The 19,336-nt window shown below is 47.0% G+C and overlaps 1 protein-coding gene across 1 annotated transcript; it reads right to left on the bottom strand.

Annotated features, from left to right (window-relative positions):
- Window positions 1–3,512: 3,512 nt before the first annotated feature.
- LOC146971834 (uncharacterized) lies at window positions 3,513–18,958 on the bottom strand. Its single transcript, XM_085801384.1, has 9 exons — window positions 16,734–18,958; window positions 11,018–11,224; window positions 10,406–10,619; window positions 10,154–10,315; window positions 8,918–9,136; window positions 8,438–8,584; window positions 8,090–8,330; window positions 7,694–7,858; window positions 3,513–7,294 (listed from the first exon to the last, which is right to left on the bottom strand). The coding sequence occupies exons 1-9, from the start codon at window positions 17,414–17,416 to the stop codon at window positions 4,893–4,895; spliced, it is 4,440 nt and encodes a 1,479-aa protein (XP_085657510.1). The 5' UTR covers window positions 17,417–18,958; the 3' UTR covers window positions 3,513–4,892.
- Between the last annotated feature and the right edge of the window lie 378 nt (window positions 18,959–19,336).

Below are 19,336 nucleotides of genomic sequence, written 5' to 3'. Positions count from 1 at the left end.
TATATATATTTTTTGCGGTGAGTCAGCCCACCCATTACCACCCCCTAACCCTTAAATCTGTGCTTGTTCTGTGGTTGTGCTACAAAGACCTTTAACTAGGCCTACATGTGCAGCATATGTTCCATAGATGAACCTCAGTCTGGAGGACTCCACATTGTGATGGGTCCCGAGAGGATGAACTTATTTTTATTTATGAACATTTTCATTATTCTCTCTGTTTTTGTTAAATTTGAATTCATTAAATACAAATGAGCAGCCAAAAAAAAGAAGAACTAAATTCAGAATCATTCAAAGTACAAGTAACATCAGCAAAATGTCCATGGTAAAACAGCAAAATTGATGCAAAGTTTATCCTAATTTTACTATTGATACAACAACATAGGCTATGAGCAGCCTTTTTGCATTGGGTTGAGGTAAAGCTTTGTTGTTTGGTAGCTTGATAGAATATTTTCTAAAGTGATTATGTGTTTAAAATCCTAATGAAACATGCAGGATTTCCTTCTTAAACGTAATGAAACAATAGTATGAAATAACAATTAGGCTAATGGGTATGCTAAGTAGCTAAGTAAGATCAGTAGAGTAATTGAATATAGGTACAAATATATTACATGACTCCTATTCATTGTTAAATTATGGATACTGACTCTAGGCCTGTAATAACTCCTCCACTGAATGTGAAAAGGCCGTGTTGGTTGAACCTGCAGCCTGTGACAGGAGGCTGTGAATCGGCTCTTTGGCATGAATTAATTGAGGATTATATCAATCCAGTGATTAAACTTGGACGCAGACTGTTGCTCTTGCTGTGTAATGTAACACTGCAGGGTGAGGATGAATGAAATGCTCTCAAGTGTGAGTTTTTTTGGCCCACAAGCTCAGTTGCCAGACTATAGTTTGTTTCCAGAGCAGCCGAGAGCAGAGTAAAGACTTCCCTCTGAGTCTATTTCAGAGACAGATCGACAGGCAGCAATTACAGTGCTGTTTATCCCCCCCACCATCACCTCTATTCATGGCTGGTAATCCTGGCTGGTCTGCCATCATTAACCTCTTCCACGGTCTCTTTGCACCACAGTGACCCCTCCTCTTCATGTCAGATTTCCTCATCATTATCATTTAACCAAACCCCCTGTCCCCTCATGTGTAAGATACATGCTGAAGCAATGTGCTGGTGATATTGTGCAAGATGCTCCTTCTTTCCTCATGTGCTGTGCTGATCCATAAAGTGTCATCGCCCTCTAGTGGATACTGTGCACCCAGCAGGCGTCTGCTCAGTCTGAGGCCTGTAGCTGAGATCCACTAATGCACTGTGTGTGGAGCTATAGGACCTGGTTGGAGATGCGGCCTCTATGTGCTTCTCTTCCACAGTTTGCCTCCTCACAACTCCCTCTCAATTAAAATGCCAGTACAAGTGCCAAACAGCATAGCTGAAAGCCCTCCAGTATTTACAGCTACAAGGCAATCATCCTCTTACTGACACATTTATGCTGCTTTGTGAGACCCAGCAGGGGCTATTCAAATAGTGTGAAAATAATAACAAGTGTAAATCCAGTATGTTAATTCCTCTTAACTTGTAGAGGTGAAAAATAATTCCCTCATCACCACCTACACAGGCAGAAGAGCTTTTAAAAACCTCTTGGACATTGATGTGAGCGCAGAGGGGAGATAAACACGACAGAAAGAGAGACAGAAAGTTATAAGAAGGGAAAAGGAAGCAGGTAGATCAGTGATTGTAATCTGGCCTCATAAAGGCGAATATTCATTTAGTTACCATGAAGAGCGGAAGAGATTTTAAGTGTCCCCATATTCACAAGCTTAACCTTGGATATGAGTGTACCTGCCCTCTGCTGAGAGGTACAGGATTAGGGTTGGGGATCCAGGAGCAGCAGAAGAAGTAGCAGAACAGAAGCAGTGCAAACAGATCTCGGCTTTTTCAAATTCATGCACACAGAAAGAAGTTTTTTTTTGTTTTGTTTTTACCACACACCAGGGTTATTGAGTCACCAAACCTCTCGAGCCCTAAATCCTCAGAGATCATGTAAGGAGCCTGAATCTGAGTCACCAGGGTCATGTCCAAATCGAGTCTCAAGTGGCACTGTGTGTACGGCTAATCCATCCTGGGTGAAATGAGAAGATCCAAATTACACAAACAAATCAAGTGGTTGTGGTGATTAGTAAATATAATTTCTTTTCACTCCACCATCAGACAGTGACATTGATTAGTTACTTTTCAGATTTGACCCTGAAATACTTCTAATAACCCTATCAAATTCAACACAACACATTTCAGAGATTATTGTGGAGTATCCAGAACTATCCAATATTAAACACACGAAAAATGCAAATAGTTTAGTTTAGTTTAATACGTTTATTTGTATCAGGGACAATGTACAAAATAACATTAGTCTCGAGATGAGAAAAGCTGCTTTGTACTGGATTTAGCTTACTAGCTACATGTACTTTCCATCCGTAGTCCCAGGGCAGGTGAAATATCAGAGGACGGTAAAATAAAATGTATATATAAATGTGTATAGCAGTAGTTGTTTGATTTTATTTCTCCAGGTTTTTAGATTTCTGCTTCCATTCAAATACAATGAAGGCTAATTACATTTACTTTCTGGGTCTAGAAAGATATTTCTCTGTGAATTTTAACTGCCTGTGGGGAGTTTACAACCTACAATTAAAATGTTTCACATGGTGGCTATTTTATAAGATGATTCCCATATATTTAGAGTCATTTGAATAGAAGCCGGTCTGCGGTTCTCTCTCTTTTCTTTCTGGCAGTGTGTGGGAGGTTTTGAAGCAACCAGCACCTTGATGTTGGAAAACAGTATTTACAGAACACAGATTAAGATCGAACAGCTAGCAGAAAAATAACAAAATATGAGAAATCCAAGACCCAATCTTTTTGGTTTTCAGTGAAAGAAACAAAAAAAATCCATGTGCAGTGGCGTTTGTGTTGGAGGGACTTATGACCTCATTTTTCTAATGTCCTGGCTACGGCCCTGCTTCTGCTCGAAAAATGGCATCTAAATGATTCAGCAGCAACATGTCTTTCCAAAAACAATGTCCCCATTACTCCATAATCCGCTGTGCTGTAAATGGCTTTCACTGGCCGTATTTTTTTTTTTACAGTAAATAGTCTCTGTGAAAACTGATGACAGTGTGTTTTGTGGTCAAGAAAAATATGCTTGTTTTTTTCCGTAGTATTGTGGACCAATCCTATAAATTTTTGTTAAACTATTGTTTATTTATTTTATGGACATAAGCTTTAAACCTCTACTTAAATGTTCTTGACATACTGAAGGCCTCTGTTACATTAAACCAAAACACATCTAAAAATAGTCTCTAATGTGCAATGCAAATACTGAAAAAAACATTGCCAGGACTCCCATTAATGGTTACCATCATGGTGTTATTATAAAAACACACGTGTAACAGAAACACACAAGCAGGTACACAGATGAACTCATATTTCATCACACTCAATAAGATGATATCTAAATCCGCTTTATTACACATCCAGATATACACCATCTTCATCAGCATCACCGTCACGGTTGTTAAGAATATCATCATCGTAATCACAATCATCACCTTCAATGCCACACTCATGATCATCATTTTTACAGCATTATTAGCCTTTTTTCCTGTTCAAAAGCTAAAGCTGTGATAAATAAAAAATAAAACATTTGGTCCTTAAATATAATAGTCTAGGCAACATGGTATCAGGGGTTAAGACAGAAATGCCTTGTTGCTACCCACACAAAACATCGAACATCACTGGAAATGGCGTCTTAGGGCGACAGAGGGAGGGGACCGCCGGTTGAACATGAGGCTGATGGCAGCGGAGAGCGGAGGAAGCGAGAGGACGGGAGAGAGTCTGCAAGTGCCAAAGAAACATTTAGCGACCAGAGCTGTGAAACCAGATGAAAGGCGGCGAGACAGATGAGAGATGAAAGACAAAGAGGCCGAGGGGTGAGGAAGCATACAACAGACCCACAGAGAGGCACGTATTTACAGTACATGGGAGCCGGGTGGAACAAAAATCAAGTGAGCCACAGAGAGATCACAACAGAGCAGTATTGTGTGTCACAGGAACAAATGAAAAAAACACAATATACAGAAGTGAACATGTAGGGTTAAAAGTTTTGTCTCGTTTAAAAACTAAACACCACACAACCTGGGACGACAAAACTACCAGTGGACTGCTCCTAATTATTCAAATTCATATGAGCGATAACTTTACAGTGTTTTTTTAAACGATATCCTTATAATTATCATTACTCTGATGAGAAAATATTACACTTTGGTGAAGAATGGGAGGCAAGAGGTGGAGGTGGAGCTGGAAACCAGGAAGTGTCTGCTCTATTGCCCGCGTATTCACATCACAATAGACTTTCTCCCTCACAGCAGAAAGATTATTATTTTCTCACATTTGTTATTATTGTCGAGGTCATGTCCGGTAACATTATGAGTTAGTCTCAAATGTTTCACATGTATTGCTGTTTTCACTGACTTTTAACATATAGTACAGTTTGTTTTTTTCTCCTGACTCTATTGCTTTCGTTTCTGTTTTACTGTATGTAACTGCCTCATATTTCCACTTCAGCTCCCCTGCTTGCTCCAACAATCACTAACACAGATATGTATGTATACATTTTTATGTTTGTTTGTTTTTTAAACTCTACCTCAGCCTGGGCAACATGACACACCCATAATGTCTTTCTGCTCCATCGGTGGCTTGGTTGAGCATCACATGATGTTCTATGACAATCACATCCTAGAGTGAATGCAAACCAGAGGTGCCCGACCACGACACGACTCTGTATGTCCACGGTTTGACCAGCCGCAACACAAAGTCCAACGTCCTTTGAGATTTTCACCCTCTTCTTTCCTCACATGTTGGCGGGCAGTTTGTGTCTTAGTCCCTCTGAGTCTTTTCTGGCGAGTTCTAGCTGAGGGTCCTTTTTCCCACCTTGAGGAGCGGTGGTGTTGGCAGGAGGGGCTGCGTGCGCTGCTGACTGGGTGGTGGGTGTGGTGGGTGTGGTGGTCGATGCCTGAGAGGTCTGAGCAGGGGGAGAGGGTGTGTTGCGCTCTGAGGAGTGGATGGGGGCAGCTAAGGTGGTTGGCATTTGTTTTGGGGGTTGAGAGGAAGCAGATGATGGGACACTTGGGGAGGGGGTTGTAAGAGAGGAGGGAGCTGGGCATGAAGCTGTCGAGGATGAGGTTGTCGATGGGGTTGGTTTGGTGGAGCGGCTGGGGACTGGTGTGGGGCTCTGAGTTAGGACGGGAGGGGTCTGTTTTACTGGGTGAACTGAGAAGGTTACTTTAGGAGGAGCGGGTGATGGGGCAGGAGGGGCTGGAGTTTGGGTGGGGGTCAGAGGGGACGTCTGTTTAGGGATCTGGCTCGTGGCAGTGACTTTAGCTGAGCTGGAGGCGGAGGGCTGAAGGCTGGTCATTGGACTCTGGGTTTTACTCAGGGGTGGAACAGATGTAACGGGGATCGAAGAGGGAGAAGGTGTCGGGGTAAAGCCCTGGGTGGGAGTGACCGGGGGAGTTTGGGAGGGGGTGGATGTGCGGGTGCGAGCCGTCTGCGTGGGAGCCGGTATCGGAGAAGGGATTGGAGTCGGAGCAGCACCGGGGCCAGACAGCAGAGAGGTGGAGGGAGGTGTGTTGGACGCCTTGGCTCTGGGGCTCTGAGGATGGGGCGGGGAGGAGGCGAGGAGGGAGGAGGGAGGAGACGAGGAGGTGAGGGAGGATTTGGGCCCGTAGGTATGAGGTAGTGGAACGGGGGTGGAAACAGAGGATGGAGGTGGCGTGGAGGAGGGAGAAGGAGAGGAGGAGCGGGAGGAAGATGTGGGGATGAGTTTGGGACGAGGAGTCGAGGAGAGCGACAAGGGGCTTGTTCCTGCCGAAGGGGGGGTGGAGCAGGGAGGGGGAGAGGAGGAGCGGGAGGGGGTCATCGGGATCGGTTTTGGGCGAGGTGTTTGGGGGAGGATGGGGGTAGGAGAGGAGGGGGTGGGGGCGGGCGAGGGGGCGGCAGAGGAGAGTGGGGTTTGTTTGGGAGGGGAGGAGGATGCAGTGGGCACGTGAGCAGCTGCGGGTGCAGAGGCAGCGTGAGGAGTGGGCTGTGCTATAGTGGGCTGAAAGGGAAAGGACGCCTGTGCTTGTGCTTGTGCGTTAAACTGTAGATTTGTCAGCAGCTGCACCGGGGTGTTGGAGGTCAACATGCCCGCGCTGCTTCCCCTGGCTAACTGCCCTGCCAGGAAAGGAGCCGCCAACAAATTACCCCCAGAGGCCTTGCGGTGGAGAGGCGGGTGTGGCTGCACTCCAACCCACGAGCGGTGCGGCAGCGTGGGCTGCGAGGCCGACAGCAGCCGGGCCTCCTGAGTGAGTCTGCCCAGCGCTGGCAGACCCTGAGAGCCGGTTCCCCCGTGACGCAGCAGAGCTTCTTTTGCCCCCTGCTGACCGGTAACAGAGGCGCTGCCGTCTGTCTGGGCACCGGGAGCAGCTGTGGAGGTGGCGGTCGGTACCTTGTGGAGCGGTGGCGTTGGTGGGCCTCCTCCAGCGATCACTGAGGGGTGATCAGGCTGGAGGCGGAGGCTGTAATGAAGAGTTCTTCCTTGTTGGACGGAGGGTGGGACGGAGGAGGCCGGGTTGGGGGGCGTTTTAGCGATAGGCGGTGACGTCACCCCACCGGGAGGGCCCATGGTGGAGGGGGAGGCTGGAAATCCTCGTGGGGACAAACCACCCATGCCTGACATTGCCATCATCCCGATGAGGGAGCTCACAGAGGGGCGGAGGGGCTGCAACACGGGGGCGCGAGGGGGGGACAGAGGGAAAGAAGAGGAGGGAGAGGGGGAGACGAGAGGGGAGGGGAGGAAGAAAGCACCTCCGAGCGCATGTTGCTGCTGAAACTGCTGCAGCTGCTGCTGTTGCTGCTGCTGCTGGTGCATGAGGGCGATGGCTACGTTACTGGTGGCAGCTGCAGTCTGCAGGGGAGCGTGGACCAGCGGCGCCCAGATGACCGGGCGCGGCCGAGGAGACACGGTGCCGCTTCCCCCCATGACGCCGCTTCTTCCTGCGGCGGCCGCAGCAATGGCGTCCTGCATGGCCGGCATGCTGTCGTGTTTGACGATCTGCTGCACCAACATGCTGTCACAGGAGCCCAGGCCGCTGGCGGCGAGGCCTCCGCCCGCTCCTGGACCCCCGCTGCCCCGGCCTCCGCCACGACCCATACTGCCCCCCAGTGAACCGACCTGGGACGACTTCCGCAGGAGCATGGAGTTCTTCCTGCCTGTTGTGGAGACAGTGGAGACATTCTGAGATATGAAGTGTGAAAACGATTTTTCAGATATGAAAGTGAAAGTTTTACTTTGTAGATGGCGTTGGAGTTGTCAACCGAACACACAGCAGACAGCTGGAGTTTTACCCTGAAGGTTTTTCTGTTCTTCACTGAGAACATTGCTCATCCTTTATTATGTCAGCTTTTATTTCTCTCAGTTTGTTTTCAGATGAGTTTTGACCTTTCAGTGGAGGACACGCCTGACAAAAGCGCCTTGGAAATTTAGGAGAATTGGACGGATAATTGCAAGAGCATTTGTGAAGGTCACTGCAGAATTAAAAAGCTGAATGGAAAATAACATAGATAAGACGGTGAAGAAATGTGTGCTGCAATCAGACATCCACACGTTACCAATACGATCCAGTCGGTCCACAGCGACAGTTTCAAAGGCACGCCGCATCATCGGGTGTTCCTCCAGCACCTCGTTAAAGCTATCGACGCTGAGGGAGTACAGGCGACAGTATGTATCTGCACGGACGCTGGCTGTCCTCCGTCCCCGGGTCAGCAAACAGATCTCTGAGAGTGGGAAGAGAGAAAACAGAGAATAAACACAACAACCCTCATCTTCTACCTCCCATGCTTACTTGAATTTACAATTCTTCTTTAATCCCTGACACAACTTAGGGAGCTTTCATACCTTGTTTGGTCTGGATTTTCAAAATGTTTCTGTTTGAACCAAATTTACAGGTGTGACAGCTCCCCCAGGCCAAAGAAGACCAAAAGAGGTGGTCCAAACAGTCTCCTCACCTCCAAAGTAAGACCCATCGCTCAGCTTGGTTTCCTTGTTGCCACGGGTAAGCACGCTGACTCTTCCGTGTTGGATGAAGTACATCTTCCTACCAACTGTGCCCTCACGGATGATGAAGTCAAAGGGCTGAAACACTTCAAAGCGGAGCTTGGTGAGCACCGCCGTCACGAAGTTGGGATCAGCGTTGGCAAACAGCGGCATGTTAGCCACCAGGCTACGGCAGTTAAAGCTGACGATCTCCTACACCAAGAGAGAAGACAAGTTGGGGGAAGTCTCTGAAGACATGAATACAGCGCCAGTGGTTTGTATATGTAGGTGTGTGGGTATTTGTAGTTTGTTTTTTTTACCTCTTTAAGTGGCTCACTGAGTTCTCCCAGGATGTTCTCCTCATCGAACATTTTCCCCTGGAAGCGATGCTCGTAGTACTCGTGGATCTTCTGCCGAACATCTGCAGGAAGCTTATGGAATGACATGTACTGCTCCACCTGCTTGTACTGCAATGACACATGACACATGCACGGGTCAGAGATCTGTACACAATAACACTAAAGATGAGCGGATTCCTAAGGAATGACTCTAATATCTTTGATTCTTGCCCTGGTGTCATTTGTTATCAGATCAAAGTCATTTTGAGAAGCGTCCTCACCAAGTTTGTTTCCTTATTCAATCAATTAATCAATCAATCAGACAATTAACAGATCAGTGTTTTTGCTTGGAAAGGGATTGATGCATGATGAAGATACTTGAATGAATCACGGGTAACAAATAAACTATAAGTTTGATGGAGAGACGGATGAAGTCACAGATGGACGAGCGTCATGTTTCACCTTCTCCTGATACTGTCGTCGTGAGGAGTCCAGCGACTGGATGAGAGCGGTGGCGTGGCCGATGAACATGGCGTAGCAGGTGGCGCCTACGATCATGCTGAGCATGGTGAGCCACACATCGGTCATCCCCTCTGGTGCCTGGGCGCCGTAGCCAATACACAACATATGGCTCATGGCTTTGAACAGGGCATAGGAGTACTGCACGCCCCATGTGTCATTCTGTGAGTAGGAGACAGACAGATAGGGCGACAGAAGGAGTAAAAGAAGTTTAAAATGTTAATTACCAAGGCGCTGTGATATTGAGCGGTCCTTATTTTTAGTCAGTTACAGAAGCTTTTTTCCCCTCAGAGCCACTCGACTTCAGAAAATACAGCTGAGATCACCACGTGCAACAGCAGCACAATTTAACTGTCAAGAACCGCTCTGCTTCAAAACAGAGAGGCCGCAACAAGCATAAAGCCACAGACACAATAAAAGAGCAGTCATCATACATTATTAAATAAATGCTCTGACGAAAACAAATAAAAAATACCCTCCTCTATGACTGAGTCAGTGTGTGTGTGTGTGTGTGTGTGTGTGTGCATTATGTCCTTTTGTTTTAGGTGGCGTGTGAGTCCAATTATACTAAGATGTTAATGGTCCATCGGATGAGGGGACTTTCTCTGGGGAAAATCCCAGCATCAGCCTGCTTAGCAACAGTCACCCTGGCAACGGCTGAAGCATGAATCAGCTATTCATACAGCTGTGTATCTGTGTACATTCACTGGCGTCCATGTCCTTATGTATGCACATTGCACACACATGCACACACTCACAGACACGCACGCACATGCAACAAAAATCAGCAGCAGGTCCCTAGGCCCTCCACTGTTTGCGTGCGCTCACACCGCCACCTGATCTCAGTCGAGATTTTTAATTGGAGAATCCTTTTTATTTACGTGATGATGACAGTCAATCTTATTCCAACTGGACGTGTCGCTACATGAGCCAATTAACACGGATAAGGAGCAAACAATGTCAGATCTGATAAACAGCCACCCTCTGCATCCGCACTGATAACTCAAACTCAGGCCTTTCACAATCCATGGTTTGCTTTCATCCGCAATAAATAACATGCACAGCACACTGTTCAAACAAGCTGAGATAGAGCTTTGTTCTCTACACAATACAATCATTCACTGAAACATATTAAAAAATAACAGTCACATGCAGGCAGACGACATTTTGGAGACTCACCACCATCAGGTTCTTGGAAACCCAACAGTCAGGAGGGAAGTCCTGCAGCATTGGTACCAGGAACTGGAGACAGCCATCCCAGTGGCACAGCAGCAGCATCATCCCGATCAGGTTGACAATCCTAACCATGGCACTGGCAAGGTCATAGGTCATGTGGAAGATCTGAGGAGGAGCAGGGGGAAAGATAACTACCTCTTTCATGCAAGTATCTCTTTCCCTTTAACTCTCTGCTTCCTGGGCTCTAATCCTCACCTCCTCCCACTGGTGGATGTAGCGGATGAGTCTGGACAGGCGAAGCAGACGAAGCAGGCTCAGGATCTTGGTGAAGCGGACGATGCGCAGCGCCCTGGCCGTCCTGTAGACCTCCGAGTCCAGGCTGTCCACCATCAGGAAGATGTAGTCCACCGGGATGGACGACACAAAGTCTACGAGGAACCAGCTCTTCAGATAGTTCTGGCGGATTGCTCTGGAAGACCACAGAAGTTTGGCAATCTAGCTTTGTGGGAGTGATTTCAATATTTGGCGGGCATAAAATGATCCTCATCAATATTCAGCAGGAAGAGAACTGGGTTGTGAACAAAGCTCTGCCACTGGCTGCATGTCACCTTTTCACATCTCATACATGGATGTGTGTGAGACTGAGTGCAAACCCAGCAGATGGCCAGAAGAGCAAATTTAAATTTATGGCAACAAAGCTGCAGCATTGTTATTCCACACCACACACACACACACACACACACACACCACACACACACACACACACACACACACACACACACACACACACACACACACACACACACACACACAATGCCCGGACTCTAAACATGTAACATTAATATGCACAGAAATGCCTCTAGTGACCTGGGGTCCAGCAAAATCTCAGTGTTGTCTTCTTTGACGATGCCGGTCCTGAAGTTGAGCACCAAGTCGACCATGAAGAGCGTGTCGGAGACCACGTTGAAGATGATCCACGAGGCGGTGTTTTCATCTCTGAAGAATGTGATGCCCACCGGCAGGACGATTAAGTTCCCCATCATCAACAGTAACATCAACAGGTCCCAGTAGAATCTAGAAAGAGAAAGACACAGTTCACCTCAGACTATTAATCTTACTTCTCTTTGCTCTTCCTCTTTTTGTCCTTAATATCAAATTGGCAGCCTTTTTTGCACAGAGGACGTTCTCTCCATTGACAGTGTAAAAAGCTCAGGAGTAAATAATAAACCTAATGAGGGGTGAAAGTCACTTAGCTGCTTCAAACCTGCTGCTGTGTTTGGTGGCTCTATGTCCCAAATCCACATTACACAATACACACTGATTCTGAGCAGGTATTTCATATTATTATACACAAAATGAGGCACATTCAAACTACAATACAATACAAGCAGTCTACGTATAACCGGTACTGACATTCAAATGCTGCATTTTGATTATCGTCTGCTGCCAGGAATTTGGTAGCATGGATCTGGAGCACCGCTGGTGTCATAACTTAACACCTATCACTGTACTGACGCTGTCTTTCCATGTTGTTCTGCACAATAAAGAAGGATGAACTTATCTGTTCATTTTACTCCCCTGAGCTGAACTTGAAAAAGACAGACTGAAAGGGATTAGGTATCAATCAGTCAACAACTCCTATTCTACTCTATTACTCTATTCTTCTACTATTTTCAATTCTCATAATGCAAATGGACAGTGCCTTTCACTAAGACCTCTATGTCTATCAGTTGGCTTCATCTTTGAAACCACCCATCTCCACTTTGTGCACAGACTTTCTGTTAAAATATCACAAAAAAGAAGTTATTTTCAGTCGACTTTAGAAAGAGTCATGGAAAACATAGTATTCTGTCTTCATGAGGGTCGACTGGTCAGAGATTGATGACTCTTTAAATGAGACTTTAAATAGATTCAGGAACTTCCTGGTCTTTCACTTCCCTTCCAACAGCACCATCTTTTCTTTCACTTAATCCTTTTATCTCATTTTCTTATATATATATATTCTAATGTTAAATTTTTTTCTATATATAGTCCTGTCTTTGTCACGTCCCCTGAGCCAGGTGGCCATTTGTGGCTCATCGAAGACAGTGAGAAATGGAAATCTTTCCTTCTTTGCAAGTGCTTTGGAAACAGAGAGTCCAGCCTTTATCTGTTTTTATCTGCCACTAACGCAGAGTAGGACTGAACTGAACTGATTTTTTTTTTAAAGAGGCAGACAGAGAGGGACAGAAGGAGGAAACTGATCAGTAACCTTGGGAGGCCTCATCAATCTCTGTTTCATGCTGGAGGGTATTAGCGGGTGACGTAGCCTCCTCATAAAAACACGGGGAATCATGGAGGCTGGAAGTGATTATAGTGTGACAGAGGAGGCGATACAATCATCTGGAGAGGACGCCTGTCATCTTTCTGTCTCTCTGCTCCTAATCCCTTTATCCATCACCTTAAACCATATCAATGACTTGCTTCTTCTTGCATTCTCTCTCTTCCCCTCTCTCTTTTTTTCTGTCCACTCTCTCTCGCTCTCTGTGAGAAAGTACAGTTGAGCGCTCTGGTCGATTGCTATTGGGCGCTAATTTAGTAACGCAACCTCATGGTGTGATGCTACCACTACACTGATGAAGATTAAGTATGAGTCATCACTCTGCTACACACACACACACACACACATCCTGACTTTGTCACTTATACTGACAGATGTATCACTTCATAATCACAGGCAATAAATACAGGGATTATTTACAGTAGCACAGCGATTCTGTAGCTGTTGTGACGGCGATGGAGATTTATTCCTGACCTTGAGGACACGCTTTGTTAACGCTGATTATAGGGAAGAATTCACTAAACCACATCGTACTACGCTGGTTGTTTATGTCCGCCAATAAAACAATCATCCAGTGCTTTACAATCAAACTGAATATTGATGGAGGTTATGACTCAACTGAGACGGTTGAGAGGAAAAACATTCTTTGCATTAATTATGGTGTTATGCTATTGTATATTGCACCTGAGCTTAAGTCATGTAAGATAATTAAAGCCACAAGATCAGATTATTTTCATCATCAATTCACTGGTTGATTACTTCCTTGATTAACCAAGTTTCTAATGTAGCTACTATCAAAGAGGACTAAGTAAACCAGAAATGTGCATTTGAGAAGCCAGAATGACAAAGTTGTCTCTCCTTTCTCTAAAAGTATCTTTAAAGTGACTTTAAAGAAATTTTTGGGTAGGTTTAGATTGCTGCTCAGACAAAATCTTGATATCTTATCTTGTAACTTTGTGATGGGTGTTGTTCACTTGACTGATCAAACCAATTAATCGAGATAATTGTAGATTAATAGCTTACAGCCATAATATTACATCATTGTTTGTGGAATTATACTGATGTCTGATGTCTTTCTCCCTAGCTGTCTCAACTAACACACACATACACACACACACACACACACAGAAAAAGAGGGAGAGAGAAAATGATATGCAACGTTCCTCTCCGTCTATCAGACAACTTGCAGCAGGTTGAATCTAATCTCCATATTGTGCATGGAGAAATGTTTCAGTCTGCCGGGAAACCAAACAGAAGACATTTTACATGTGACTGCACGTCAGTCAGCCTCTGTGTACTACATTTTGCTGCTCCCACTGAGAAGTGGCAGCTGATTTGAGTTCAATGTGACAACAAACAAATGAGAACAAACCAAAAAGACAAGAGAAGATGTCAGATCCAAACTACAAACAAGTGAAGGTTCGTCATGTTGGGCTAAATATCTGACAAAGCCTGATTTGCTGATCTCCCATCTGTCGACTGATGCAGCTCTGGGTCGCGTATTGGGTGCAGTTCATGCAGGTAGACATGCACGCTGACCTGTGTGTACTGTGCACGCGCACACACACACACACACACACACAGTCTCTCCTATACACACAAATAAGAATTGCAAATGCAATCAGGACTGTTCTCCACGGCCTCATCAGTATTCCACTCTGAGCATGAACAGGTGCTGGAGAAGAACTGACCTGCATCTACCTGCTCAGCTGTTGTCAAACCAAACACTAATTCTACTGTAATTGAGGCCAAGTGTCTCCTGGGCGGCCTGTGATTGGTTCCCAGATCACAGTTGGCCAGATGTCAGTTCTGAGCAAGTTTCCACCCATCATCCTGCCGAGCACAACAGCACCCGGCTATTATATAATAAATCTCTGATACTATACAGTATACTGTAAGTGCGATGCCACCAACTTCGCTTCAACGCAACTTATCTCTGCTGACAGACCAAACCGTCTGCCTTTCTGTGTTTTCATCCCTCCTCTCGTTGCCGTCTCACTCTGTACGCCTCTAATCATGCCGGGGTATGAGTTTTCTCCCTCTCTCCTGCCTCTTGCCTTGAAAAGGTGCAGCAGCAACACAACTCTTCTCTTAATGAGGTGGAGGGCATGAGAGCTTATCATCAGACTCAGTAATGACACACTACACTCAAGCACATATATTACTACACACGCACACACACACACACAGGCCATCATGTTCAAGGTCAACACCGGGACAAGAATACATAAAGGGGCTTTATCTGTTGTCCCTCCTCTCTCACTCTGGCCTGACAAAGTTCCTCTTGAGCCGTCGCTCCAGACGACAGGTACTTAACTGAAAAGTTAGATGAGTGAATTATGCATAATACATACTCTACTTGCATAATTTAAGATGTCATACATAATTGATAAATATTCAATTGTGATCCTTCAAGATGGATAATTAGAACTATTAACATCTTTAGATATCTCGGATGCATATGAATGAGCACATGAAGGACTGAGATTCATCCATCCACACTCCGTCATCCTCCACGCTTCCCCTCCGTCCCCTTCACCAACTTCATTCACCGTATCGCCCGTGAGCAGACTCACGAGCGGCACTTGTGGGTGATCATCGGATTGACAGACGATACAAAACGACTCCGTCTGCGTGTGAGCGAGTGTGTGCGAGTGGCTGATGAAACAAAAGTGGGCCAGGAGCCTTGGGGATCAAGTCATCCATTGTTGCAGGCAGCAGTCTGTCTGGAGATTATGAATGCTGCCTCCTCCTTTGCTGTCCACCTGCACATTTAAATAGAGTATTTATGCAAAGTCTTTAACAGCTGACGATGAGCATGCCCATGGATGGCTCGCATGTCAGTCAGCGTTAAAGTCTGTGAGTGCGTGTCAGGCTGCTGTGTCTGAGGTGTGTTAGCAGCAATCACAAAACTGTCCTCCCAATCCTACCTCCATTAAAAAATAATCTTAGAGGATCCCTTTAAAAAACGATTACTTGTGATGTCAGGAAACAGTAACAATCTCTATCACACCTTGACCTCTTCAGATGTCTTGTTCTGTCTGAATCAAAAAGTGTTCAGTTTACAATTATATAACAGAGAGAAGAAACATCACCGACCACATTGGAGAGGCTGAAACAGAGACATATCATATTATATCATGTTTTTACTTTAAAATAACCAAAATGTGACTAAAATGATAGAGTAGATTATCAACATAGCAAATCTTCTGTAGCTTGACTGATCAATCAATTGCTTAATGGTTTCAGTTCCACCACCCGGCTTCATCTTGTCAAAGAAAACAGAAATGAACAGCCTCATTAGTCCTTTTCTCATCATGTGACACTGATCCATGTGCTTATTTCTCAGTTCATGTGGTAGCAAAATCAAGCTTCTTGCATGGAGTCACCAGCAGAGAGTGCTGTGCTGGGTTCATACACTGTTCACATGAAAACATACTTCACATTTTACCTAATTGACCATGAAGGCATCTCTCACTGCTCCGTGATAAGCCAAACACCTCTTGGCTAAATTTGTCCTCCTTATTTGCAACTCCTCGTCTCCATCTCCCTCTAACTGTGAAACTACTTCTGCAAACAGGCCACAGACATCTCTCTCTCTCTCTCCCTCTCTCTCTCTCTCTCTCTCTCTCTCTCTCTCTCTCCCTCTCTTTTTTTTTTTACTACAAAAGATGAACCTGCCATTGTTGTGTGGCGAGAGAACTCCTCGCCTCCACGCTGCCCTTTCCATAAACACCTCTCCCTCTGCCTTCAAAATGCCCCCAAGGACCTTTCATCTACTCCACTCCTCTCTTTTCATTTAACCTGTAATACATCCTCCGATTCTGTCGTTCCTCCAGAGACTCTGCCTCCCTCTTCCCTCTTGCCCTCACATCACTTCCCATACTCCTCTGTTGGCAGTATATATTTAGCCTATTGCATGTCTTTCTCTCCTCCCAGTTGTCTTCCCCATTTCCCTTGTTAGTAACTTAAGAGGCTGCTGAATGTATGATCTGTTTCTCTTCCCCTGTTCCTCAGTCTGCTTAAGTGTCTATCATTAGGCTTCAAGTGTGCAGCTAAAGAGAGCTGTTTCAGTTTGCTTTTATCCATATTTCTACCATAACATATTTCATGTCTCTTATGTTCTACAAGTGTCATTCAGTCTGTTTTATAAACCAACATCAGCTTAAATAGCTGCATGGTGGAGGGTGTGTGTGTGTGTGTGTGTGTGTGTGTGTGTGTGTGTGTGTGTGTGTGTGTGTGTGTGTGTGTGTAGTTCTGTACCTGAAGTCACTGTACGGGTGTATGATCCACGACCCTGCTGATTTCAGTCTCTCCTGCTCCAGTGCCACAGCTTTGTGAGATCCAAACATGCGCAGGCTGAACTTGTTGACCCCGGGCTGCAGCATGGCGCCGAACTGCCTCTGGATGAAGGTGCTCTGGTTGGAGTTGCTGTAGTCCTCTCCGTCCAGCCCCATGCCGAACCCACCCAGCCCAGACGGACCCACCAGCTCCGGGGTGCCCGCCGCGGTGGTGTTGCAGGCCGTGGTGGTGGTGGTCTCCGGACCGGTGGCCACCACCATGACGCCGGTCCCGGTGGAGGAGGTGGAGGCCAGGGCGGCGCGCGACGCGGCGAAGCCCACGGAGCGCGGGTGGGCTGCGCCGGAGGGCGGCGGGGGCAGGGGCACCGGGGTGGTCGGGGTGCCCGCGGTGCGGAAGGGGAGGCCGTCCCTGGTGGAGGAGCTCATGATGGAGAGCCGGCGGCCCCGGGCGCCCGAGGAGCTGCTGTCAGCCCCGAAGGAGCCCCTCTCCCCCTCCAGAGAGGCCTGGGACAGCCGGTAGCCCGGGGAGGGCAGGCTGCCCTTACTGCGCCGCTTCGAGTCCCCCCCGCTACGTCGGGGCAGGCTGTCACCCCCAGACCCCCCGGCGCTGCCCGGGGTGCCCACACCTCCAGCCACCCCATCCATCCCAACCCAGGGAGGAGGAGGTGGGTGAGGGGAGGGTGGATATAACCTGTAACTCCCGCCCCCTCAGGAAAACTATTGTTCAGTGGAGTCGCCCTGGCTGGGAGAGAGTCAATGTCAATATGAATGATAAATTACAGAAGCTAGAGGAAAGTGTCTTCTGTGTCTCCAGTCATTCTCCTGGAGCCGACAGCTCGCACCTCCGCCCTCTCTGCGCCGACGTGGCCATGCTTACCTCGGTGCCCTTGGAAAAAGCCCATCCAGACATGAAATCCTTCACCCTGCCAGTGTGACGCCAGCACCTTTACTTTTCCTCCTTCCCTGTGAGTCTCCTTTGTCCCTAGGCTACAGATGTTCTTCTAACATTCCTCCTTCCTCGTCCTTGAAACGCTGCTCTTCGCCCGAGGCCCTCCCTCCTCTCTCCACAGCCGCCCTCAACGCTCCGACGCCGGTCATATTGGCACCGGATTCCCGGTCCTTTGTAGATAACGGAGCTCGCCCCTCATTGGCCGTCAGTGTCCTGTCTGTGTCAGCCTAGATGTCCAGGGCTGCTCACCCAAATTTTGCCATTTTCACCACATTTCATTATGTAGCTAAGATGATCAGAGCTGTGGGGTGGCAGAGTGAGGGGACATTCGTCCGCGGGTGAATGACAAGGACACTTGATCCTCTGTCAGGAGGGACGGCTGGTTAATGGACATAAGGGACGCACATAATCGGCGCACACGGGCGCTCACACTCCGAGGCGCACTGATTCATCCCGACACGCACACTATCATCAACTAGAGACACGCACACGGAGAAAAGAAAAACACAGACCGGCAGGCGAGCACGAGGTGGTGGAAAGAAGTCCTATTACCCCCACATCTAGCCCATGTTTCCACGGAATCCGCGGCACGTTGTCATTTTCAGTATCCGAGCGGAAAAAACCCACTCATCATGATGGAAGACGCGCCGATATGTTGCCGCCGAGACAGACAGAGTACCGGCTCGACAGCGGCGCGACTGTGTTCAACTGATGCTGGGGTGAACTTGGTCAGGTGCTCAGAGTCTGACGCGTGAAATCTGCTCTTCTGTCATCGGAACAACAAGCTGCCGTGTATTTCCACTTCTGCTGACTTTCAATTACGACGTGTCCACACAATGACGAGGGCAGACACATCGGCTCCGTGTCTCAACACCAGAAGGTGCTCCGGTGTCAAACTGCGCGCTCCGACGGAACCCGAAAGCCTCTGTAAAAATAAAACAACTTGTTGAGCCTTAAACGCGGCTGCTCCTTCGCAGCCTGCGCTCAGAACCGACCGAGTCCACTTGAAGGCTGAAATCCACTTCTTGCTCTGACTCAACACTGAAGAGGTCGCGCAGACACGTCCACAGAGGCGCGCGACGCATACAAATGAAATATTAAATAAATAAATGTGCATATAAAGGTCTGGATGTAATCGGCCTGTTGCCATGGCATCCGCATCCCCATCATCCATCCCCTCAAGGCCGCATGCCCGACCGGCAAGACGCACGCATCCCTCGCAGGTACAGGTCGCGCGTCATCCTCTCTCGCCAATGGGAGCGCGTGATGGAGAGCGTGATGGTGAAACTTAATTGAAATCTCGGAAAAAGAGCAACACATAACGACACCAGACAAATAGATCATGTCTATTAGAGGATGTCTCCTCCAAACTAACTTATACCGGTTCATTAAAAGATACTGAACATTGGGTTTTATGCAAGACATGTTTTACACAATTAGTTTATTAGGTAAATTATTTTGATATTGCAAACTTGAAAATTAAGAGGAGAGTGTGAATTTCCTTGCAAATTACATCATCATATCACATCATGGGTTGAAAAGTAACTGAACAATGCATCTTTTAGCTACTCCGACTCGTAATATTTTCAGAGGCAACTATTCTGGGCACATTTATC

This window comes from Trachurus japonicus, chromosome 16 (genome assembly GCF_045865225.1).
Source record: "Trachurus japonicus isolate A0001 chromosome 16, Traja_1.0".
Taxonomy (NCBI): Eukaryota; Metazoa; Chordata; class Actinopteri; order Carangiformes; family Carangidae; genus Trachurus; species Trachurus japonicus.
The sequence above is the reverse complement of the archived record's forward strand: the minus strand, read 5'-3'. Positions and strand labels throughout refer to the sequence as shown.